We start from the raw sequence: 25,844 nt of genomic DNA, 5'->3' as shown, positions 1-25,844 counted from the left end.
TTCAGTTATCACTCAGGTCACTTATAACCTTGTCAACAACAAAGTCCGTGTTCCTCACAACTCAGTATTCCAGATGTGAAAAAACTGGATTCCCTCCTTCCTCGCTCTTCTTCATCTTCTCCTACCTAAAATGTGGATCGCATGATGCTGTGCATTAAATAGAAAACACCAAAGCTACTCGGATCACGTGATTTAATGAATTTATCTCGATATCAGCTGTTGATTTACAATGAAAATATGGCACTACCAAGGTACACACTACTTGTTTCTTGTTCGTAATATCATTAGCAAGTGGGTGCCACTGTCCCAGGGAAATTTGGATGGGAATGTGCCCACCCAGGTCCACCCTTGGCTATGCCACTGACCCTAGTACTAATGTGACTATCAGAATTGTGTACACTTATAAAAAGATGCAACAACACAATGTATGCTTGAAGTGCCAGGCTTGGAAACTTAGAATGAAACTCATGACACTTGTAACACACTTTACCTCATATTCAGCACTAAGAGTGAGGTTTCTGTGTGTATACCAGCTGATAAATATCTGGTAAGACCAGTGTGATAAAAACTCTCCCTTTTTGCTTGCAGTTTGTGATATTCAAACAGCTTGATTATACACCCTGTACTACTTTTAATCTGCAGCTGTTATTAATGACTCATAGTTACTTATTACAGAGAGAGCTTTTAGGTACATGCCAAGGATGCTTAACATCACATGTAAAAAGTATGTTTGTATAAACTGTGTAAGAGGAAATGTTGCATATTGTGCAATACTCATATATCACACTGTACAACAGTACAATAGTACTGAATCATGAGAGTTCTGGGCTTTTCTTGCCAAAAATATCACACTATAAAACCAGCCTCAATTTTCCTTCATGACAGCTTGGCAACATTGGTGAGGCATAACCAGGCCTGTACACAGGAATTTCAAATGGGGGGTTCTAAATTGAAGCGGTAGGCGATTGCAGATGCGGGGGTCTGGGGACTCCCAGACGCTGAGAAAGGTTTAATATTCAATGTCCTGAGAATAGCCTCAATTGCTTAAATGCAGAAATGCATGCACTGATTAAATAAACTTCTCACACATCACTGTGTTGACACAAATTCCTCTCAACATAGGCCCATTGCACACAAATGCAAACAAGAGATTAAAATAATTATGGTTGTAGTGCATGTATATACACTCCATCATTTTTATGACTGTTCAGGGTAATTCATTTCAGCTATAAGCTAAACCTTACATTTCACCATTGTCTAAACATGGATGATACCCATAATAAGGTTAAGGCTACTCCAAGAAAATTCCTTGTTTCCCATTTCATTGACCACAAAAATACATGCAGGCAGGTGGTTCATTATCCATTTTTCATTATAGATACAGTATTTCCACTAATTTTGAAGTCCTAACTAACTTACAGGTAAGAATACAGTAGAAATATTTCAACTAAGAACCTGAACAGTGAAAAACTAGTTAAATGGGGTTTCTGAATGCTAAACTAGTTACTGCTGTGCAATCACAGGACAAATAATGAATAAAATGTTCAGTTGACAGCAATAATGAATGACCATGTGGGAAGAGAATCTGCATGTGGGCGGGAAATGGGAAACAATAAATTTTCTTGGAGTGGCCTAATATGAAAACAACCGACTGACTCACACACTTGACACTTTAGAATTTTATTATCATTGAATGCAACAAGCCAGGCTTACTTATTGTTATAGTTGTTATAGTTAACAGTCTATCAGTCACAGCATCCATCCAGTCTAGTGTTCATCATTGCTATTCCAGACTCTTATTAAAAAATATTTAACAAATTATGATTGGAATTAATCAAAATAATAATAGTAGCTCTCAGTGCAGTGTGATCATGGATGGCTCCATGGATGGCCTTATTAAGATACTGTAAGTAGAATAATAGAAGCCTTAGCGGTAGAGAGAAAACCACTGTCTGTAGCATCTTAAAGTGGTTTCTATGTACACGGATAACCTCAAAGCACTATGGTTAATACCTGGAAGCCACATGCGGTTCAGCTGCTAGAAGCCATGGAAGGTGTGTAATGAATGCTAGAACACAGATTACAGTTGAAAAGATTGTTTTACAGTAAAAATAAAATTTCAGTTTAAAATAGGGGGTTTGACCGAACCTCCTCAAACCCACCTGGGTACAGGCCTGATAACCAATTCAAGTCCAAAAATGTCTTCAGACTGATCCCAAACCTGTTCAACATCTATTAGTAATTAGCATAATTTTATGCTGACTGCACTAACTGACTAACTAATGCTTCCAGCCAAGCATAACTCTGCATCTTTACTGTTCCTTGCACTTCATCCCAAGATGAACCATAGTATGTACAATACATGCATCGTGGACTTACCTTTGTGTTCCAGTTCTTTTTCACTGCTAACAACGTACTGTAATTTAGAAACCCTCAGAACCTGTAGTAGTGCCCTTTGCTTTGTTCATGCACCACAACACAGGGTTTTCACATTACTAAATTCCATAGAATCCTGTGTTTCTATTGTTTAAAATTCCTAATTTTTATATAATTCTTTTTTTGCATGTGAAGTAGTAACAAGCTTTGGTATAATCAACTTCACCAAGCTTTGTGCTAGCTGATGTTACCCACACCAGAGGCCACCATATTAAGCTTTTTAATATATCACACATTAGATTAAATATTCACTCAAATTTTGCAAAAAAGTAATTCACATGAAGTAGTTTCATCCAAAACTATTACTTCAAGGTGAAGTGATCAGAGAATAGTTTTGAGATAAAATATGGTGCCTGCATCCATAAATGCCCAAATTTTAAAACAGTCATAACTTTCTACTACTGTAGATAAACCATTTTTGGACATCAAGTGGAAAGCTTGTCTTATAATGTACTTAACCCTTAAACTCACGTAATTAAGCAAACTGGATTTGATAAAAACGAATTAGAAAATGCACAATACTTTTGCCAGTTTACATAGGAAGTTACAAACAAGCATATCTCATGAAGCGTTCATCTGATTGCTTTGAAAAACAGATTTTATTTAATTGGCAAAGAGTAAGCTATCTGTCTGTATATAAACGTTCAACATACAAACAGGGAACTTACCCACTATGATGCGCTGAATCATTTTGCGTCCTTCCATGTTCGTATCATCATTGTGCTCGTCCAACAGTGACGTGATATCTGTATATCAACTGAATCGCTATCACATGAGGAGTAACATGACACCAAGCAAAAGTCAATAGACCTTATTTGCAATGACATCAAAGCACAAAATGGCAACTGATAGTGTGGGCACTTTTGTACAGAGGGTATTGGGAGAGATGGCGGTTCACTATGTTAACATTTACGTACTAGGGGGCAAGGTGAAGCATACGTACTTAATTACAAGACAAATTTGCATGGTTTTGTGTCAATAGCAAACTTAAGTCTGGTTTCATGTGGTGGGACTATTTCACTTCGCCCCATCATGCTAACTAGCCTTTTACCTTTATTATCCAATAGTTCCATGTTGTGAAATCCGCAAACAAAGCTCATTTTAGTGATTACGTACAAAGTGCCCACACTAAACACGGCCATTTTGTCAATTATGATGTCATTGTGGATAAGGTCAATATGATGAAGTACGGCCGAGTTATGGCCTTTTGTACATCGTTATGTGAAGAAAGAAGACGAAGGGATAGTTCTTTTACTCTTTCAAAGTTAAGCGAGTATCTCTGGGTTGGATGGACACAACAAAGTATGGAACCATTCAAACCAAAATTTAACGGTGAGTAAGATGGTGTTTGTCATTTTTAGATAGCTTTAACAGTTTTTGTGTTATAGAGTTTAGTTTTACAAGGCATGCATGCAATCCAGTTTACTGGATTATGCATTTTCAGTGCTTGCGTTTTATAAAACAGCTGCGGGTTTAAGGGTAAAAGGGTCATGACACACCCAGTGCATGGTTGATTAAACATCAAATATACTTTTTGGAGAAATTTCTGTGCTGTCATCTCAAGGCGCTATCCTTTCTTGCACAGATTCCCCTTCATACCATGCAACTTTTCACAGGAGATTTTTTTACATACAGAGCAGTAGCCGTGACTTATAACAGTTTCAGTCACATTAGTTGTGAGTATAAAAATGCGTAACTATTTTTTGCAAGCATTATGTTGTCGCGAAAATAAAATCTCGCAACGGTTTACTTACAATCACGTGAGATACACATGAAAGGGGACTGGGAAAATGACCTTGGTATTCTGCAAATAACTCTTGTATTCTGCAAATAACTCTTGTATTCGTGGCTACAACGTTTACAATGAAATATGGACTGCAGTGTTTGGAGAAAGATTATTTACTGAGAGGGAATTACACAATGCTGTAGATCGATATGCAGTGGCAGTGACGAAAGATTCAGGTGAAACTGTGGGACACCTGCCAAAAAAAATTATCAAGGATATGCAGTATGTTTATAGAGCAAGGTGGTGATATAATGTATGTGGTAGTAGACAACAGAAGATATTCCCTTGACTAAGTTCAAGGAGGTTTGGAAATTCCTTGCATTCTAATTTTCTGTGGCGAAGAAAAGTTAGTTCAACAACTCAAGAAATCAATGAGATTGAAAAAGCGGCTCATAACTGGTGGACATTAGTAGTAGGACTATAGCACTTAGGAAAACTATGGTAACTTTAATTTTCATATATTGTGCTCAATGTGCTGGTATGTTATTAAAGTGTGAGAACTAGCTATTGTTTTACCGTGCTATAGCTATATACTATCCAAGGTGGCGGCCAAGAAATGGCTGTGATGGTAGGTTAATGGTAAAATTTTTAATAACAACAATTCAGGTGAATTTTTGTGCCGCTTCACAAAATTTACCTAAATTGTCATTATTAAAATTTTTAACCATTAACCTACCATCACAGCCATTTCTTGGCCGCCACCTTGGATTTCACATCTTTTTTCACCATAGCTTTTCTGAGGGCCGCACACTTTTTTTACAGCTTGGCTGTTTTGGATTAGATTTCATTTCTTTTTGTATTTGTATACCCCAAAGCCGGCCTATGGCCAGCTTTGGGACTTTTTTAAGCTATGTTTTTTTTCTTTACTACGGGAAGAAGAAAAGATGAAGTAGATGTACTTTAAATATTTTATCAGTAAATGTACAAATTATATATATAATACATATGTGACCGGATTTGCGAAAAGGGGTCTTCCACACACATCCAATTTGCCAACTATGACAATTGATAACTTCAGATTGGAAAGAGCTATTGCCTTGAAATTTGGGCGGTGGTGAGCACCACTATAGCTGAATATATGGTGAAATTTTCAGGTTAATATGTTACTTGAACACTGAGTTATGGTCTCCAACGTTTACGGAATTGGATGTGTGTGGAAGACCCCTTTTCGCAAATCCGGTCACATATATTGATTACAGAAATCTCCATGGTGGTTTCTTTGTAACTGAACACTCTACAAGGTGACTTCTTCTAATTGCTCTCTCTACAGGGTGAATTGTTTGTAGCTGAACGATCTACAAGGTAACTTCTTCTAGCTGATCTCTCTACAGGGTGATGTGTTTGTAGCTGAATTCTGTACAGGTGATTTGTTTGCAGCTGAGCTCTTTACAGAATGGTTTTTCTTTGTAGCTGAACTCTCTAAAAGGTAACTTCTTCTAACTGATCTTTCTACAGGGCAATTTGTTTCTGGCAGAATTTTCTACAGGGTGATTTCTTTGCAGCTGAACTCTCTACATGGTGGTTTCTTTGTAGCTGAACTCTCTACAAGGTAATTTCTTCTAGCTGATCTCTCTACAGGGAGATTTGTTTGTAGCTGAACTATCTACAAGGTAACTTCTTCTAACTTCTTCTAACTGATCTCTCTACAGGGTGATTTGTTTGTAGCTGAACTCTCTACAAGGAAACCTCTTTTAACTGAGCTCTGTACAGGGTGAATTGTTTGTAGCTGAACTATCTACAAGGTAACTTCTTCTATCTGATCTCTCTACAGGATGATTTGTTTGTAGCTGAACTATCTACAAGGTAACTTCTTCTAGCTGATCTCTCTACAGGGTGATTTGTTTGTAGCTGAATTCTGTATAGGTGATTTGTTTGCAGCTGAGCTCTTTACAGAATGGTTTCTTTGTAGCTGAACTCTCTACAAGGTAACTTCTTCTAGCTGATGTATCTACAGGGCCACTAGTTTGTAGCTGAATTCTCTACATGGTGGTTTCTTTGTAACTGAACTATCTACAAGGTGACATCTTCTAGCTGATCTTTCAACAGGGTGATTTGTTTGTAACTGAACTCTCTACAAGAAAACTTCTTCTAACTGATGTCTGAACAGGGTGAATTGTTTGTAGCTGAACTCTCTATAGGGTGATTTGTTTGTAGCTAATCTCTATACAGGTTACTTATTTCTAACTGATCTCTTGAATTCTGTTCAGGGTGACTGCTCTATTAGGATGACTGCTCTATTAGAGTATCTCGATCTCGCACTTGCTACACCAAGTTGGATTTCGTGTTATAACTCCGTGGCTTTAAGTATGATTCTTCTACACTATTGAAGAGCCTTTCTAAGATGATTACTCCATCTGTACAGTGAATTTCAAAGCATTACCCCAAGCGGTTTATCTGGCAGGCGTGGCAAGTATTCGTTTTTTATTAGCTAATCTTGGTTGCATAATTGTTACACACTGTTGGTTTTGTTGTTGTATCTTCCTGGTTTTTAGCTCGATTTCTTTCAAACCACAAAAGGTTTGCGGTACGATAGTTAACCTATTCACCCACCGATTTTCAGCTTCTTCCCATACGCGGTTTACCCTCTAGGCGTGACAACATATTGGTGTTATTTTTCGTGCATAATCGCTCATAACTCTTTGCCTGTTTATGGTATTCCAGCCAAAGTTGGTACAAAGATGCGCCTTTATACCCCTCCCGTCTGTGTGCCAAATTTCAAGGCAATCGGATAACGCGTTCGCGTTTTATAGCAGTTTTTGTAAGTGTGCGAAAAGAGGAAGAAAAATAAGAAGAAAAAAAAACCCGAAGAAACTAAGCCAATTTGTGAAATCTCATATCTCAGGAATGCCTGAAGCGATTTCGCTCAAATTTGGAATGTGGAGTACTGAAGTTGGAGGGAATGTACATAGCAAAATTCGCCTTGTTTCATCAAGGCAGCACAGAGCTACGGAGGTGCAAAAAGTGCATTTTCTTTCTTCCTGTCAATATACTCACGGGGTTGCGCGCCGGCTTCTTGGGCCGCACGACACACTACCGTGTGTCTTGATATACATAGTACTATGATGCATGCTATAATGCTTGCAAAAATCGGTGTTTGGGTGATGCTTTTGGTTAGCACTCAGTAGATATTGGCTGGAAGTATGTTGTTAAAATGGCAGTTAACTGAAACAATGACTTCTCAAGTAGGTCTCCAGATCTATTTCTCTAGAGTTATTGTGCTAAAGGGCTGGATATAGACATAGTTTTTACAGCATGAATTATTTGTAGACATGATCATTAAACTGATAATATTTAACAACACAAATGGTCACCATAATTATGGTATTTAGCTTTATGATGTCAACAGTGTCAGTATATATGGTATCTGTAACATCCTATGGTGTCAGCAACATCCTCATCTGGACTTAAAATAATTGGATCATCACTTTCGATACATCTAGCAGTCTGAACAGTAAGTGGAACAACTTCCTCTTCTGATTGCGAATCACTGTAAACATCCGACACTGACAAATGACATTTCTCATTTCCCACTAGTGTATCAATGTCAGTATCTAATTTATCATCATCATCATCATCATCATCGCTTGTGGGATACTCTGGAAGGTCATCATCTTCATCTATCAACCTTAGAGCATCATATATTCCTGCGTGACGGAAACCATGCACTTTTATTTGTGGATTGTCCTCCAAGTGCTCATATAACTGTACAATCCACCCTACACTCATGCACTTCATCCTGGCAGTCGACAGATCCACTGGTTCATCATCATCTTCAATGAACAATTCGGTCAATTCATCTGAGTACCACTCAGAAAATTTTGACCTTAGGAAAGATTTTACTACCATATTAACCGAAATGTCCATCGGTTGCAACTTACCGGTGTACGCAGCTGGTACAAGGACTGAGTGGATATAGTTGTCTTCTAGACATTTCCTGATTTTATCTGTCAATTGGCCTTTAAAATGGTCAAAAATTGCAAGAGCCGGATGATCATCATCCAGACCCTAGCATTCACGTTTACAGTTGACAAATGGTACTAGGCCTCAGGGAATTATGCTCCAAATTTTTATCATTATTCTATTATGAATTTCTCAAAAAAGTTATCAATATGCTCTTATTATTCCCAAAATGAGTATACTCATTATTCTCCCCAATTTTTATTAAAATGTTCAACTTTTGTTGCAATTTATAATGTTTAGCAGGAATTTGTTACAGTAATTATGTTCTATCAGACAGGAAAGTTAGCTTTTAGTTGCTAAGATGCTTAGTTACTGTTGCAGTACAGTAAAAATTATTCTGCTGACTGTTCTATTAGAGTAGGTGACTGCTCTATTAGAGTATCTCAATCTTAACTTATGTGAAATCACATATTATGCCAATTATGCTCTTAAATCACTTCAAAATGCCAGAATAATTCCCTATTCTTTTACCTCATCATTATGCTCAAAATTATGCAGGCATAATTCCCGGATCTCTAAATGGTACAATGATCTGATCAATATACTTGGTCATTGTCTGTTCATTAGACCAGTGGTTATCAGTATGGACAATCTGCCAGTCTGCAGGAAAATTGTAAGTGGGGTGGCACCTATTATACTTTTACTACCATACACTAGCTGAAAGGGAAGTAGTTCACCCACCAAACTACTGCACATAACAGCCGTAATTTGCTGTTTGTCCTGATGCCCAACTATGTCAATTCTCTTTCTACCTTTCTTGTCCAATGTCCATAAAGGTGTTGGAACCAAATTTAAGCCTGTCTGATCCCAGTTAAAAATGAGTTCAGGTGGTATGTCATTAGCTGTATCCAGTAGTTCTGAAAGAAATGAATGTTTTTCCTCATCAAGCTCATGAAATGGGTGACTGTACTTGGTGGACACTCTCCTCTTGGTGAAGTTCATTCTCTTGAGTAGTGATATGGCCCACGAAACGGTCAGTGTTACAGGTCCACCAGCTTCAGCTAGCCTAGTCCGGTCCATTGCTTGTGTTATTCCCTTAGCAGCAGCAACTACCAGGTAGGTATCAACTGGACATCCATACTCCCTTAGTTTTAAGACGTAATCTGGTACAGCGGTATCAAGTTTCTCACCCAGCAGTAAATTTTTACCTCTCTTCTTAGGGTGCAGCTCGGTAACAGTAAGATCTTCCTCTCTCTGTCTTTTACCTTTGCATTCATCTACATACGCTTTCTTAAAACTGCACACTGTACTTTCATTGATATTAATTCCAGTTTTTCTTTTGTAGTATTTTGCTGCAGCCATTGGCCCATGTGCAAAGTACATCCACGTTTACCAATTTGGGCACGTTCTCTGGGAGAATAAACTGTGTATTTTATTCCTTTTCTTGACCCTGAGCCTTGTGACCATTGGGAAATAACATTTTCCACCTCTGCATTGGCTGATTCTATCACTGAAGAAGGAATTACTTTTGCTAAAGGCCTTTTAGGATGGGGTAGCTGTACTTTTTTTTGGTTTAAGTACTCTAACAAAGACATTTCACTCAGTTACTAAAATGTTCAACACGATACACTAAAGGTAGGCATTCCAGTATCCGAGATTTTTTAATAAAAAAATTCTCCGTATATTCCCCAATTGAACCCTGGCACAAAATAACAACTCGTGTTTAACTTGGGATTGCTCCGTCGTCCGAGCTCCAATGAGGGTGAAAATCGCTGTGGGATTTGTCCACACGCTGATCATCATGAAAATCTTAGTTTTATCATGCGCGTTACATATATGTAAGTTTTGTGTTGTTTTGTAATCTTTTCAAGCCTTGTAATGTATGTAGAATACTTTAAAACTTAAAAAAAAAAACGTACGGTCAGGTGGAAGGTAGTCACTGGTGCTTACTTTAAAGTGCGTAATTACTTCGCTCGGGTTAGCGATTTTCAGCTCCAGAGCAATTTTCTGATGGTTGTGTCATCAACTCAAAAGTATAAACCACTTCAAAGTCGGAATAACAATGCCATAATTGAAACCACAACTCCACCTTAGGTATTGTTGCATCATTGTGGCACCTCCACTTTAGTTGTTTACCTTTATAAGTTGTTAACTTGATGTTTTTACCAACTTGAGATAGCCACTTGCCTATGGGCATATACCATTGTATTGAGAAGTGTGCAGTAGGTGAAACATATTTGCTCACCACAAAGCATACAAAGATCGCTGAGATCCAATAAGACCTGAAGTTACTCTCATTACATGTACAAACTTGCAGCTAGGAGCAACTGCAGTTTCAAGATAGTCCAGATTGCTAGATGGCTTCCTGATCCAATTGTGCCATTTTCCCCTGTAAAATGTATGGGGAGCCCTGGAGAAAAAATGTACCTTTTTTCAGTTTTTAAGCACTGTGCATGCCAAAGTAGCTAATTCCAACCCAACAAACTATATATTTCTGAGATCAGAAATCAATACTCTATCTATTGAGCATATAAAAATCCTGTTTTTCCAAAATTTTAAGATCAGTCTGGAATGCCTACTAAAGGTACAGGCGTATTTTTTGTCGCATGATAATTACTATAAATAGATACACACCATGTGATAATAGTTAGGCCTGCACCTAATATGCCGGCATAATTGTGAGAATAATAGGTCACCAATTTCGTGAAAATAATTCTGGAATAATAGGATGGTTACAGGAATAATTTTAAGGACGTCCACAGGAATAATCAGTGGAATTAAGGGGCGTGCCTATTCTTGATTAGCTAGACGAAAGTACTAAACTACTAAGAATGATAGATAGCCAGCATTACTATACAAGTGCTGGCTGAAAGGAGCTGAAAAACCTCTAAAAGATCGATATTCTCTAATAGAACGCTCAAATACTCTAATAGAGCAGTCAGATCGTTTCATGTTAACAATCTGCAGACGGCATCAGAGATTTAACTGTATGATTATCTGCAAGTTTGAAACTTGTACATGTTATACCAGTGTATCTTCTTTAAGTCTTTCAACAAACATATTGATATCATTATCCACTATAGTATGTTCACGTTGAGCTGAATCCTGAAAAACGGCTAAAAATTAAAAGTGGATTTTTTCTCAACAGAGTTAACATTTCAGCCAACCAGATGATTATTGGTAACAGCAAAGGTGTCAACAACAGACACGTACGGTTTGGCTCCATTACAAGTTCGGGAAAGGGCTGTATTGGACACTGTACTTATATGGCTTCCCCATAGGAAATGTATTGTGAAAAGTTTGATTGACTGTAAATATTATGTCTAACATTTGAACAACAAGATTTTGAAATATTTTTAGCGGGTCAAGCAGTACTACAAATGAGCCAAATTTCAAGATCGTGTGTAATTGCATCCATGAGTTATTAAATGTTTTTGAGGGTTCAGCTCAACGTGAACATACTATAAACTTAGCATGTAGTTATAGCTACAGCTGTAATACACTGATAATTGAAAACTCTTTTGTTATACTTCCGATGCCTGTTGTAATGGCTATAACCATTATGTGTAAGGTGGAATGCTTCATTTATGGCTAGCTATTATTAATTCTGACAAAACTACTTATATCAGCATCTTGAGAATTAAGCGACTATAGCTACAGAAACTAAAAAAAAAATTAAAAAAATTGTTACAGAAACTAAGTGAGTATTATTATGGAATAATAGGGTAGATAAAAGAATAAAAAAAGAATAATAGGAGAAAATTTTGGGAAATTCTGGAAAGAATAATAGGTAAAATTTTGAGCTTATTAGTCTCAGGCCTAATAATAGTGTCAAGAGTTTTATTGTAAATTTTCACGAATTCGTACTTAACGCGAAAATAAAGTCCACCCGACAAAAACTAGCTATATGGTAAATAGCTCATAGAATTTCCTTTAGATAGAACACATTCAAATTTGAATAGAAACCAGACAACAGTAGAGAGATGAAAATATTGTACACTGATGATCAGTGGGGACCACAACATATCTTAGGGTAGAACATGTAAGCCTTAGTTGAGTGAAATTTAAAGCCCACAATTAACTCCAGGCTTGGTCATATAGGTTTATATACATTTTGAAAGCAATGTTCAAGTAGAGAGTTGAAAGCAGTAAATTGCTAACTGACTAATAGTGTTGTGTACTGTTTGTAGATTGCTGACATTCTGGGAATCTAACACCAATTGCAAAACTGTAGATGATGCAGCATCTCACAATAATACTATGATGAGTGGTTGACTTTGATAATAAAGCTATCACATGCTACCCATCTATCCACTCCTGAATGCACAAGTGCTTTTTTCAGCTCCATATGCAGTGGCGGATTTAGGGGGGTTTCAAGGTTTCCATGGAAACCCCCTTTGAAAAATGATTACGTAGCGATTAAATGTTTTAATTATTGCGGCGTGCGCCTTGATCCAGATACTCCAATAGAGCAGTCACAGTAGCTATTAAAGCAGTGTGTAGTAAGTTATTTAAGGTATTTTATGTACTGTGACCTTTTTTTGGTCTCACCTTACCAAACCAGACAATGTAGTGCAAACTTTTGCGTATCTCATGTCAGTGTATATCTCCACCTTCTAAACTGGAAACCCCCTTTATAAATTCCTAGATCCGCCACTGATATGTATGGTCACACTATTATTAGTGTGATTAATATGGTGTGCATACTACTCTAAGGATGTGCCAGTTTGGACAACAATATCACATTTACATTAGTGTGTTGTGACCACCACTGCATTTACAGTGCACACATATATGCACACACACATATGAGCACCATGTCATGCTATTGAGCTGGCCTACCCACACAAGTCCTTCCATCATCTTGCAACAGATACCCATCATCACATGAGCACACAAAAGATCCAACAGTGTTAGTACAGTCATGATCACACTCATGGTCACCATTACATTCATTGAAATCTTGAAAATGACAAGGTAGATATTACTCATACCAACATCATTTCTCACCTATTCCACAATTTTTACCAGTCCATCCTGGAGCACATGTGCATACTTCTGGAAGAGTACAGTTTCCTTCATTGAGGCAACCACCCGAACAAATAGCTACACACAAACAAAATAAATGCTACTGTACTATCAGTTATATCTACTTCTGTAGTAGGGACCCGCAGAATATGCTTGTAAATCTTCCTATTATTATTTCTGGCAAATCTTTTTTCTTCACCTATTATTCCCAAAAATATTCCCCGGAGTGATTCCTAATACATTTGTTTTTGTTTGTAACCATAGAGGCAATTGCTAGCAAGCATAAATTACAGCTTAAAAGATTGAAATAATAGAGCAGTAACTTAATTTTGGATGACTGTTTTATTAGGGGAGGTAAATGCTCTATTAGAGTATCTCAATCTTTTATTCCGCCATTTGCTAGCAGCATTTGAGAGGAGCCTCCAAGAGAATTTTATATTATACTGCAAATAAAATTTATTTGCTTTAATTACTAAAAAATAATTCTATGATTCCAGAATTATTCCTAATTCTTTTGCTACCTATTATTCCCAAATTATTTTGGCATATTTGCAGGTCCTTAACTAAGTGGAAAGAAAAATTAGGGATTTTAGGAATTAACGAAAAAAAGTAATGAAACAAAGGAATAGCTAACAAGTAGTGAAACAAGAGAGATTGTCTATACCTACAGATATACTAGTGAATATTTAATCCCTCTACTTCAGTCTATAACCATGACTGAATTAGGGATTACTAGTATAATCTGAACCTCTCTTGTTTCACTACTTTTTAGCTATTCCCTTGTTTTATTATTTTCTATTGATCCGTAATTCAACTTAAAATTCCAAATCATCCTACTACCTCGTTTTGTAACTTAATAATCATGTACGACTGGTAAACAACAAAACGAAGAATGGTGTCTGACATATCAATGTAGCATCTGAACTCATGCCCAAACTGTCAATGGAGCCAGCTTGGCTAACTAGTCAGCCAGCAGAAAATTCCACTGAAAAACGTTTTGAAATTCATAGTGCACTTTTGGGCTTGACTATAACTAACCAATACTGCCAAGGTACCATGAAGGTATTGCGAGACTAGTTTTGGGGTGATATGTTTGGCCAGAAAAGCCCAAAACTTCATGATTCCTGATTATGCTAATTATTTCTGATTTTTTCTTGCTTCAATCATACAGTACAGTAGTACTTTATATTAGCAATCATAGAGTTTTGGGCTTTTTGCCCAAAATTATTACACTGAAATCAGCCCCACTTTTCCTTTGTGACAGCTTGGCAATATTAGTTATGCACAACTAAACTCAAAAATATCTCCAGACAGATCCCAAACCTTCCAACATTTTTCTATTAATTCTTATTTAGCTAAATTTTCTACTAAATGACTGCGTGAATGATGCCTTCAGCCAAACATAACTTAACAAGGATAAGATTATGGGCTTGATTTCTTCACTGTTTGACATTGCTTCTTCCTGAGATGTGCCTTTTTATCAACTGCAGTATGTGCAACACATACTTACCATTGTCTGTCCCAGTTCTTTTTGCTGTCAGTGCTAGGTGTTGATTTTTGATAGCGTCATATAGCTTCTCTGTATAATACTGTAAACATCCGTATTTTCCGTAGCAACTGGATTCAGTGACTGCAGAAGCACTTCTCCTACTGCATGCTCTTCATTTGTAATACTGTGTAATGGGTGGAGCATAGCTCAAAAAGAAGCATATTGGCCACGTCAACTTTTAGTAATAGATTGTTGGGGAAAGTTAGATGCAAAATTGGATTTATGGCATGCCTGGCACCATTCATGTAGTATGTGCAGGCTTGTTAGTCTTATATAATAATCATACAGTACGATAGTATAGTATTCAGCACAAAGATGTAGGCGTGCCCACAAAAAAATCAACCCAAAACCAGCCTCAATTTTTCTTGACAACGATTTTTTTATGTAAAACTAAGCCCGAACAAGCTTTCAGATCAACCCAAAACACTTTCAACAAGTTGCTATGGAATTTAAAAACTTATTAACAGAATGTTCTACTGACTGACTGATGCCTTCAGACAAGCATAACTCGAAAGCTACAGGCTTAATTTGTTTCACTGTTCGATGTTGCTTCGGCCCGAGAGGTGCCTTTTAGCATACCGCAGTATGTACAGTGCATTCTTCATGGACTTACTCTTTTTGTCCCATTCATCTTGCTGAAAGTGAAGTGTCAATTTGGTGGTAGCACATGATGGTTTCCCTTCATAACAGAAATTGTCCGTATTTTTCATCGTGGCTACTTTGATTGCAGAAGTACTTTTTGAACAGTTCTTGATTCGTACTACTGTGTAACCGTGGTTGAACATAGCTGACAACGAAGTGTAATGGATACTTCACTTTTCAGATGATAATTGATAGCCGGGGTGCATGGCACCATTTCTTCCCTTTTTTCCAGTTCCAAAAGAGTAAACCTTCTTTAAAAAAAATATTGAAACAAAGCTAACATAACTGCAACTAAAGCAAAAATTATCCCAAATACATGCGTAACTACAACTAAAACAAAAATTAGCTACCCTTAGTACAACTTAATTACAAGTACAATACCGTAATTTCCTTTTTTGTCATTGTAAAATAATTTTCGTATGCAAGATTTGTACGAAAATTTCTTGCACGAAATTTTTATACAAGATTGAACTACTCTAATAGAGCAGTCATTTATATAAATAATACGAAAATATTTTTATACGAAAATTTTGATTACGAAAATTTTTGCACAAAAATAAAGCAATTATGGTAACTTACGAGAGGGGCTTGGTGGAGGGAAAATCAGTGTCTTTGCATGCAAAGCCAGTATCTCAGTATCATACATGCATTACTAGTCCATAATGACACTGAAAGTTGTTGCAACAAATTTTTCCAGGCTTGTTTGGTTTAGTACTACTTCTGGCAGTTGTATGATCAGTGATGGTATAGAGAGTTCAAAGAACGAAGGGTGACCAAACACCAAAGATTTCTACTACCAGAGGGATAAAATCACATCCTGCCTCCTCTACAGCATCTATAAATGTCACTGATTTTTAGCTAACTTCCCAACTGCAGCAGCAACCCTAGCAATAGAATAAGAATAAGAAATGTGACAGGGCTGGGTAGTGCTGCAAACTGACAAATCGAAGCAAGCAGGTCAACCATACCAGAACTGTCCTTACAAGAAACACTTTGTTCCTTTAAAACTCCTGGATGACTTAGGAACAGAGCATGACAGACAATGTCAACTAAAGTGCCATGGCATGGGACCATGGGAACATTCTAGAAGGTGATCACCAAACTGGTTAATAGAAGCAAGGCACACACATAGTGGTGATAGTGGAAAAGAGGAATTCCAAGCCACAAATGAAAGCCAACAATAAACGCAGGTCTGGGAATGGCTAGAGCAAGAGAAACTTGGGGAACTGCCTTCAGCCATCCACTACTACTAGCACCAGATAAGTAAGAGAGAGCTGATGAGCTCGATCACGGATGTTGGAAGAAGCAAGAAGTTTGTTATCTTGGTGTTGGTCTAGTACAGCCTGTAAGTCATGTTGAAGGGATAAAGATATCAGATGAATACCTATCAAAGACAGTAACAGCTGTGTCTACATCTGGAAAGGTTACATCATGGAAATGTTGTGATAGAAGATGAGAAGCCAGTAGACAGACACTGTTACAAGGCCCAAAAAAGCTTCAGCAGCAGCAGAATGGCAAGATGATTGCAAGCCCAAGCCCCCCAAGTGAAATGGTAAAGCGATGTCTTTCTTTTTATGCAGTATGCATGCAAAATGAAGTCTGTTACTAAAAAGAAACTTCTGCAAAGGTAAGCTTTGCTCTGTGGTGCTTGCAGTCTGAAATACATATGGGTGTGGTGATTCTCCTCAGACTTTATGAATTACCGTCCTTTTGTGTTTTATAGGTGTTTAACAGTTGAAATAAGCAATGTTGAAAGCCTTGTAGACTACCAGTATACCTTCAAGTTGAAGGGGGACATGTTCCGTGCACATGTGAACTAGAATGAAGAGCAGTTTTGAAGAGAATTTTCAGGAAAAAAAACATGATAGTCAAGCTATAAAACAGTTTAAAAGATACATTTCAGTGTATAATAATTCTGTATGTTTAAAGCAGCTTGTTTAACAAGCACTTCTTTAGCAGTGCATAGCAATGTATACGTAACTGAAGATTAAGAAAGCTTCACGAATATTAAAATCCAAAGTTACAATAAATTAATTGTGTATTATTGCAAAACAAAACCACCTAATTGTGACCGGATTGGTGAAAAAGGGTCTAATACCCTTTCCAAATTTCCAAGTCATACCTCATCATGTCTTTACCCCATTGTCTTAAACTTACTTACAGGAATAGTGTTATATATGTTAGGAGTGTAAGGTTACCAAATTTCAGGCTGGTACCATACACACAAGTCAAGCTATGGATTGCAAAGTAGCAATTGGAAAAGCTATAAGACCCCTTTTCACAGATCCGGTCACCTATTAGCTAAAATAATAACATAGTAATACATAGTTGTAGATGAGTTAGCTAACTGCATGGCGCCTGGTTTTTAGAAGCAGCACAACATCAATTTGTTCCTTCTACTTGTTAGTTTTGAATGAAGGCTTTTAGCTATGTATATTTGTGACCGAGCCTTGTGAAACAGGAAATGTGGGCACATACTACACCCCCTCACTCTACAGGTAATATCTCAGTACTGGAACAGAATAGTTGTGTTCTGTAACTTGCATCATAAAGCCAATTTTGCTTACTAACAGCTGGAAATTGCATTACCATAGCATAATGATGCAAAAAGTTATAAATGATAAAAAATTGAAAAAGTAGACAAAAGTCATGTGCCTACACGCCCTATTTTTTGCAGGCCCAGTCACATTTATCCTTATATGTAGCTAATATCTGCTATTGAATGATTAATAATATAGCATGATAGTACAGTGTATTAAGAGTAATTAAGATTTGATTTTTGTCAAAACTATTATCCCTAAAAAACCAGCCCATAATATCTTAATGGCATCTTGGCATGTTGGTGAGATACAAGCAAGTCCCAAAATGTCTTCAAAGAACCAAAAAATACTTCCAATAAATCACTACAGAATTTTAAAAAGTTACATTGAGTAGAATATTTTGATGATTAACTATAACTCCTGCCTGCCTGATTCCTCCAGACACTGAAGCGTAACTTGATAACCACTAAGGGTATGGGCTTGATTTTTCAGTGCTTTAGCCATACTGGTGCCTTTTGGCATACCACAGTACCTACAATGCATGCATGCATCATGGACCTCATTTGTGTCTCATTTATTTCACTGACAATGCAAGGTGTCAATTCATGTTAGCAAGTATGCATGATTTCCTCTCTGTTGACTGCCATGCTTTAGTATAATGAAATAGTCAATATTTTGGATTGATTTAAGAGTTGTTTTTCATACTGTTCTTCATCTGTATAGTGCTGTGTAATAGCTTCATCATGGCTGAATCAAAGAATAATGACACTTCACATTTCAATAATAATGACTGATAGTTGGGGCATATTCAGACACAAAATTAATAGATACCATTCTTCTATTTCATGCAGTACGCATGTGCAATTTTTCAATTATTGTTATCATTATTGTGGTTACTGTTTAAAACCTCTAAAAAAGTTTTCAACACAGATAATCATACAACCAACCATAAATATGTTAGAAAACTATAAACAAACACGTAAAAGGAAAATTATTTAGTCTGATTAGGGGATAAATCAAAAACTAGGGAATAGAAACAAGATATGACAGTGGCAGCAGAAGGGTGGGCTAGAAGGGCTGTAGCCCACAGGATGCAATGGATGCAACAAGCATTGTTTGTTGTAGGGTACTGCTGAAAACAGATTGTAGAACTGATGCAGTCACCCACAAATCATTAAATCAGCAAATCAACTTCAGATGAGAGGGACAGAGTTTCTCCAATAAATGCTTTGTGTGACGTCATGGGTGTATCACTTGATGAAATATTGTTGTGGTTTTCAAACTGGTAGCTATATATCATATAGTGGGAGGATTCATTGTACATGTGTCTTACCTGAATTTGTCAAAAGTGCCACCAGTTTCAATCTATTTTTCTAATACTTCTAAAAGGAGCATGCTTTGCAACCATGAACAAGTCTCCAGCCTACACACATATGTGTCAGCTCAAATAATTTTGAGTCACCTTCCTCTGTCTGCCTATAGCTGCAGATTAAAATTTAATGTCCACTATTACATATATCTGCAGGTATATATAGATAACCTCTCTTGTTTCTATTCCCTTGTTTCGCTACTTTGTTGATCTCTAATCCAATTTTAAAATTCCTAATTTTTTCTTCTACTTGCATACTCTATATTTTAGTTAGCCTGTATATAGCTACAATAGCTAATATATGTGCACATAAAGCACTTACGTTGACATGTTGGAGGATTTCCATCATAACCAGGACAGCAAATTGGTACAGTAGTGTAGTGTACAGACTGATGGTAGTAAATATAAGATTGACTGTAGCTGGTTGCGCTGTGAATTGAAATGTAATTAACAGTATATCTACATACATTAAACACTTACGAGGAGCCTGTGCACCATTTCTTTTTCCGTCTCCTCCTCCCCCGGCGTCCACATCTGTATGAGTAATAGCTGGCTCGGTATTGAGTTTGATATGCAGTTTTTGTATTTTTTCGATATGAGGTAATGTTTGTAGAACAAACACCGTAGCTATGTTTAAAGATACATGCTATGATTTTAACACGCATGCACTGAATTGCTATGTCAATATTGTGCATAGTATCAATGTAAGCAAAGTTGGTGTTAATCAGTGGCACACATGTATGAGCAAGACTAGAACAGTACACTCACTGCAGTATTAAGTAAGATAGTGATTATGCCTGTTATGCACTAACAAGTGTGTTGCCACACCAATCAGCTTGTTATCAATCTGGTTTGCAATCATTTTATTGTGTATGTGTTTGTGTGTGTGTGTTTGTCAGGCGTGTGTGCGAATATAAAAATTAACATCAGTTCAGCATGCCAAGTATTAAAGTAAGAGTTGATCAAACCACTCAGCCTTTAATTATTTTATATACATTATATTCAGTTTTTATAGTGATATAAGACACCGTATGATATTATCTTGTGATTACAACCTAAACCTTTACAGCAAAGCTTACCTATACTTATACAACATTTCTCTACAAATTGGAATGTCAACTGTTTGTTTAATAAAAAACTAACCATAATTATACAGAATCTTTCAGTTTCATCCTGTTGTTTATGTTTTGCAGGCAAAATTACAGCAGGAAGAGTGCTAAACTTAGAAAAATATACAGATGTAAGGAGAATAACTGGGTTGGCACTACAAGAAACATGTAGCTAAATAAACCACACCCACCTAAGATACTACAATAAATAGTATGTGCATCTTGGAGGAATAAACTACTTCTGAGGCTCAGAATTTTCAAAATGATGCAACATAAATCTCTGTACTGCTACCTTTGTCATTGCATCATTATAGCTACAACCTCCACTGGAATTGTTTGTACTTCAAAAAGTGTTAGCAGTCAGTGTCTCACTGTAACAGTGAAACCTGTCCAAACAGGGAAGTGTCTAAACTAAACTGATCATTGCAATAATCCCCAAGTGTGTCATTCGTGTACAATGTGACCTGCATAATGTAGCCATCTGCACCACAAGATCCCACCAACAATAGGACTTCAACAGCAACTCAACATCTTTTTTACTTCAACAGAATTGCAAGAGTGTTATAGACACACCATTGTCAACCAACATGCACACTATCAAGCATATGTAACCCAGTCTGGGAAAACCGGTCTTATCGGCCATGCTAGCAGATTCGATTTTTCATGGTTACATGAATAAACTACCTAATTCCACAATCAAAATCAGCTATAATTGAGTGGCCTGGTTTTTCTGGCTGCTTTTCCCAAGCCCAGTGGCGATCCATATGTGCAGTGTGGGGCCTTAATGGAGCTGTGGTCAGTGGATGGCTGTGTGTGGCTGTACAGCTCTGTGGTGTTGAATAAGTACCTCTGCTGTGAATTTCCTTCCATTTTAGCCAATTTTGAGACCTAAATGGCCCATAACTTGGCCTAATTCATTGCTACATCTTCCTGTTCGATTTTTTGAACAGCCTCCTTCCCTCCTTCTGAGTCCCCGCCTCCCTCCCTTTTTGGAACTCTCCTGATACCATCAACCACGGTTTTCAAACTATTTAAAATGGCGGGAAACTTAGTTATTGGCTACTTCTAGTGGATGCTCTGAAAGGTAAGGAATTGGTGTAAAATGTGTGAAAATTTGGTTAACATTGCTTCAATCATTGGTGAGCTACAACACACTAAATACTTAGCTAAAACCGGCATTTATTGATACTTTCATAAGACCGGTTTTCCCAGAGTGGGTCACATATGCATTATAGAACTGACTACTTCTGAATGACAATTTTAATTCTGAGAGTGCCTGTAATGCCATTTTATATCACCCATGTTATCGCTGTTCTAGGGAACCAATCCCCATTGACTTGTGATTTGTAGTAGTATATAACTAATTGATAATAATTATTAATTTTTGGTTTGTATGTATATATGTATTATACTCTGCATGGCTGTGAGTATACATGTTTCCCACAGGCCATTAATGCAGGCTTGATAACCTGAATTAAAAAGCATCCAAAATAAAACTGTAAAATAAATATAAAGATATAGCTACATAATATGTAACCTACACATAACCTCCAACTTTTATATGGATACTATAAATAAGTTGGTAAATTAAAGATATGTTGATTGTGTGCACTTTAATGCAAGTGTATATACTGGATTCAGGCTTATAGCTAGCTACACAGCAGCTACATGCACCCCATGTTGGCAGGTAAGTTATTAATATCTAAACGCCAGAATTAATCTAGTTGAAGCAGTGCATGATGTTAGAATGACTGTGATGAAAGAGTGATGTCAGTGATGTAATAGAGACAACCATCGTATGATGTGTACTGTGACAAAAATAAAGAACTGAAATCATAGTACGTATGTGAATCCTTGGACAAACATGTGGCCAAATATCTGATCAGTTGTGGGCATGGCAAGGAAATAATGTTAACTATACACATGCACAAAAATACACCAAGTTAACACTTACATTAAGGACAACTAGCTATACAAATCATGCACAGCTAAACACATAGCTAGCTAGCTAGAGTAACTCACCTAATATTGGACGGGCTTCAAAATCGGATACGATTACTCAAGCTACAACAGGAATTTTTGAACAACTTATATGCCTTTCAGATAGTTCAAGGCTGTGAGATTTTGGACACCAAATATCAGCTTTCTTGGCTTCTTTGTCTGGTGGCAGCAACCCTACAAAGTCATTTCCGATTAATCCATATATTCCGGGAAAAAATCAATTCATGGACACCCACAGTTTACAAATCACACTTACACAGTTTTATATGTTCGTGCTGTACATCAACTCATCTACTTTCTAATTATCCCCAGTTTATTTAATCAAACCTTTCAATCATGAATTACATACGGTACACATTTTCCATAAACTTATCTCAAACAAGGTATACTTAATCAAGTTTCCGTATACTGTGTGATTATTACTCCAGTGATGTTTCATCTAATTTATTTGATTTGTAATTTAAAGGATTTTATTACATAAACTGGGGATATTTAGAAAGTAAATGAGTTGGTGTACAATGTGAACATGTAAAACTGTTGATTGGATGTAAGTCTGAAAACTGTTCTTCCAGAATATACGTATTAATCAGAAATGATTTTGCAGGGCTGCTGCCACCAGACAAAGAAGCTGAGAAAGCCGATACTTGGCCGTGGTGTCCAAAGTCCCACAGCCTTGAACTATCTCAAGACACATAAGTTGTTTAAAAATTCCTGTTGTAGCTTGGGTTATCGTGTCCGATTTTGGAGCCCATCTGATATTAGGTGAGTTACTCTATGCATGTTATTATTATTTTCCCCGGGCGTGATGGATTGCCAGCTTGCCAGGGGCAGTTTTAGGGGGTTTGCACGCCCCTACAATTCATCTGGGTGATAAAAAATTACAAAAAGCTTTACATACTGTATAATTATACTAGACATATTAAAAATTTAAAATAAGAAAGAGGGATCGCTGAAAAAAGCCACGAAACAAGAAGGGATCGCTGGGGTGGTAATGTAAACCACAAATCCCTATTTTGACTTTTTATACTCAAATGGAGCATTTATAGAGAGTCAAAATAGGGATTTGTGGTTTACATTACCACCCCAGCGATCCCTTCTTGTTTTGTGGCTTTTTTCAGCGATCCCTATTTCTTATTTTAAATTTTTAATATGTCTAGTTTGTGTAATTTTTTCCAAATCCATTTATGAATTATAAGTTAATTGGCACATTAGTGTAGTAAGCTAACAGAGATTCCTTGGTTTAAAAGGCTAACTCATTAGGTATGTTAATGCAATATTAATTTTGTAATCTATGATAAAGACTGTATTTTCATCCTGATTCATTTGTACACACACAAAATATAAGGCAGGATACATTAATTCCTAGTCTATACTCAATGTTTGAACCATCATCATCACATTTGGTGCCATCGCTGAAAACACACTGCTACTTACCTGTCAGAAGAATTACTGATTGTGCACCTATCATACAGGAGACAGTGTTGATGGCAGCACAGGAGACTTGAAGAAGAACAAGATGTCTTAGGTGTTTATTCTAACAGAAGGACAAGAATGAAACTCTATGATACAAGTTATAAGAATGGTAACTGTTAGTATTATAATTCCTGTAGAGTCCAATTTTTTTTCATAAATTTTCACGTGATATAACGATGTATACATCAAGCACGTACGTTATAGGTGTAGAGTTGTCTAGCAGAATAGGTAGTGAAGAGATAGTTATACATTGTGCTATTATTGTAGCAATGACGCCTTACAACACCTTTGTATAAATGCACGTATGAACAGGGCTGAATACAGCAGCAACATTGTGAGTTGGTATTAATCAAGCTAAATAGGAGATGGCTAGGCTTGGCCGAAAAGTCTTCCTATGCCGGTGTCTGCATGTACAAATCACAATGTCACTACCAGTGGCCAGTGGCGTAGCCACTCTTACATGATTACCAGGGATTTGGCAGTCATTACCCATACATGCAGGAGTACTTTAAACTGGCATATTGAGTTCCAATTGTCAGGACTGGCTTAGATTGGGCTTTAGCCCTGGAAAGCCTAGGTGTAGCCTGCTAGCAACAGTGTGTGACAAAGTGGAACACCATAGGTATAGTCAGCAAAGTCTGGTTAGCATGCATGTGGTCATGGCTAAATGTTTGCAACTGTCAATGTCACTGGCTGATCGGAGAGTGTGCTAGAATATGTACACAGTAGCTAGTTACAGTGACATAAGCACAGTAGCACACAATCCTCCCATATAAGACTGTCAGGCTTCACACTCTGTAAGTTGTTTATGACATGGATACCATATGGGAGTGTTGTTGATGATATGTGGTTAGACCACAAAATATTATTAAATGGTAGGGTTGTAATAAACACCCCACCCAACCATTTTTGCGTGTGAAAAGCAGCCATGATATCAGCGCTACCATTTATCTTCCACCTATAATGGACAAACAAAGCACTCACTGTGATGGCTAGAAAGAAGAATAAACTGGATGCGCGCTTAAACGGCTTCTCGGAGCGAAGACGGGCAGCTTACTAGAGACCCTATTATGGCGATCTTGTAAGGTAAAAGAGTGCTGCATAACTTCAATCTACTATCTATTAACGTTATAAAGACTATAGTCGAACAATACGCATCCCTGAGCACACAAGATCCCGTTATTTTGTTCTTCTACGGCTTCTTCCGTATACGGAACAGCTGGCAATGGCGAAGAAGAACTTAGAAATTTATCGAGGTGGAGGCCGATTAGCGATCTGTGGAGTACGGGTTAATTAATGGGTCATGGACACGCGGAAGGACTCAGTGAGTAAGGCTGTGTAGTTTTTATCGCGAAAAATGGATGCCTTGGGCTGTACACGAGTGAAACAAAATAATAATAATAATAATATGAATAATAATAATATGAACAATTCGCGTAAAATTCGCAATTTTTGAATGTTTCTAAATTTCGTCTAGACCATTTTTATTGCTATATCACCATTTGTCTGAGTTCAGTGTTTGATAATAAGCCATCTGAGTGTTGTTTTGTGCTCGAATCTGCTTTCTAAGGCTGGTTTTAGGTGACTGCTCTAGATCTATTAGGATTTTCAAAAATTCCACTGCGATCCCTATTATGAACCCACTATCGTGGTTCATGATTATGGCTTTTTCTATTGGCAAAACTTCATATATACGTTTACCTCTGAAAACACATTCACAGTGTTCAAAACTACATAGTAACCTTTTCTTCTTTTTTTTGGAAGGGGGGTCTTCACCTTACAACAGGCTGAACTTACAATTCCAGTAAACATGAAATCCCCCTCTGAAAATTTCTAGATCCACCCCTGGCCCTTGCCAACCACCCCCAGCCTCCACTCTTACAAGATCCATTGGCGGTGGAGTCCTACTAAAGATGCCTCATCCACCACGGCATACCAAAACAGCTATTTCTCAAGAACAATAAACGAGTGGAACATACTACCAACTGATACAATTGAAATTGCAGATACT

The 25,844-nt window shown here is 37.2% G+C and overlaps 2 protein-coding genes and 1 long non-coding RNA gene across 5 annotated transcripts in view; 1 reads left to right on the top strand and 2 right to left on the bottom strand.

The window, feature by feature from the left end:
- LOC136266172 (multiple epidermal growth factor-like domains protein 6) overlaps nucleotides 1-25,844 on the bottom strand; it is an 85,760-nt gene that overhangs the window by 18,817 nt on the left and 41,099 nt on the right. The window contains exons 2-5 of one of the 3 annotated variants that reach the window (XM_066061168.1): nucleotides 19,731-19,877; nucleotides 19,573-19,679; nucleotides 13,133-13,228; nucleotides 12,965-13,084 (exon numbers count right to left, since the gene is read on the bottom strand). In XM_066061168.1, the coding sequence (XP_065917240.1) occupies nucleotides 12,965-13,084; nucleotides 13,133-13,228; nucleotides 19,573-19,679; nucleotides 19,731-19,877 (470 nt within the window). The remainder of the gene's footprint in view (nucleotides 1-12,964; nucleotides 13,085-13,132; nucleotides 13,229-19,572; nucleotides 19,680-19,730; nucleotides 19,878-25,844) is intronic. The other 2 variants (XM_066061170.1, XM_066061169.1) reach the window with 2 other exon arrangements.
- Nucleotides 167-17,185, top strand: LOC136266179 (uncharacterized). The gene is made up of 2 exons (XR_010705931.1): nucleotides 167-251; nucleotides 17,065-17,185. It is a non-coding gene; the product is annotated as an uncharacterized lncRNA (long non-coding RNA).
- On the bottom strand, nucleotides 7,321-10,610 carry LOC136266176 (uncharacterized). The gene is made up of 2 exons (XM_066061173.1): nucleotides 8,101-10,610; nucleotides 7,321-8,045 (listed from the first exon to the last, which is right to left on the bottom strand). Exons 1-2 carry the CDS (start codon nucleotides 8,151-8,153, stop codon nucleotides 7,571-7,573), a joined length of 528 nt encoding a protein of 175 aa, XP_065917245.1. The 5' UTR covers nucleotides 8,154-10,610; the 3' UTR covers nucleotides 7,321-7,570.

Source organism: Dysidea avara, chromosome 9, assembly GCF_963678975.1.
Source record: "Dysidea avara chromosome 9, odDysAvar1.4, whole genome shotgun sequence".
Classification (NCBI taxonomy): Eukaryota; Metazoa; Porifera; class Demospongiae; order Dictyoceratida; family Dysideidae; genus Dysidea; species Dysidea avara.
Note: the sequence above shows the minus strand (reverse complement) of the source record. Positions and strands in the feature narration are given on the sequence as shown.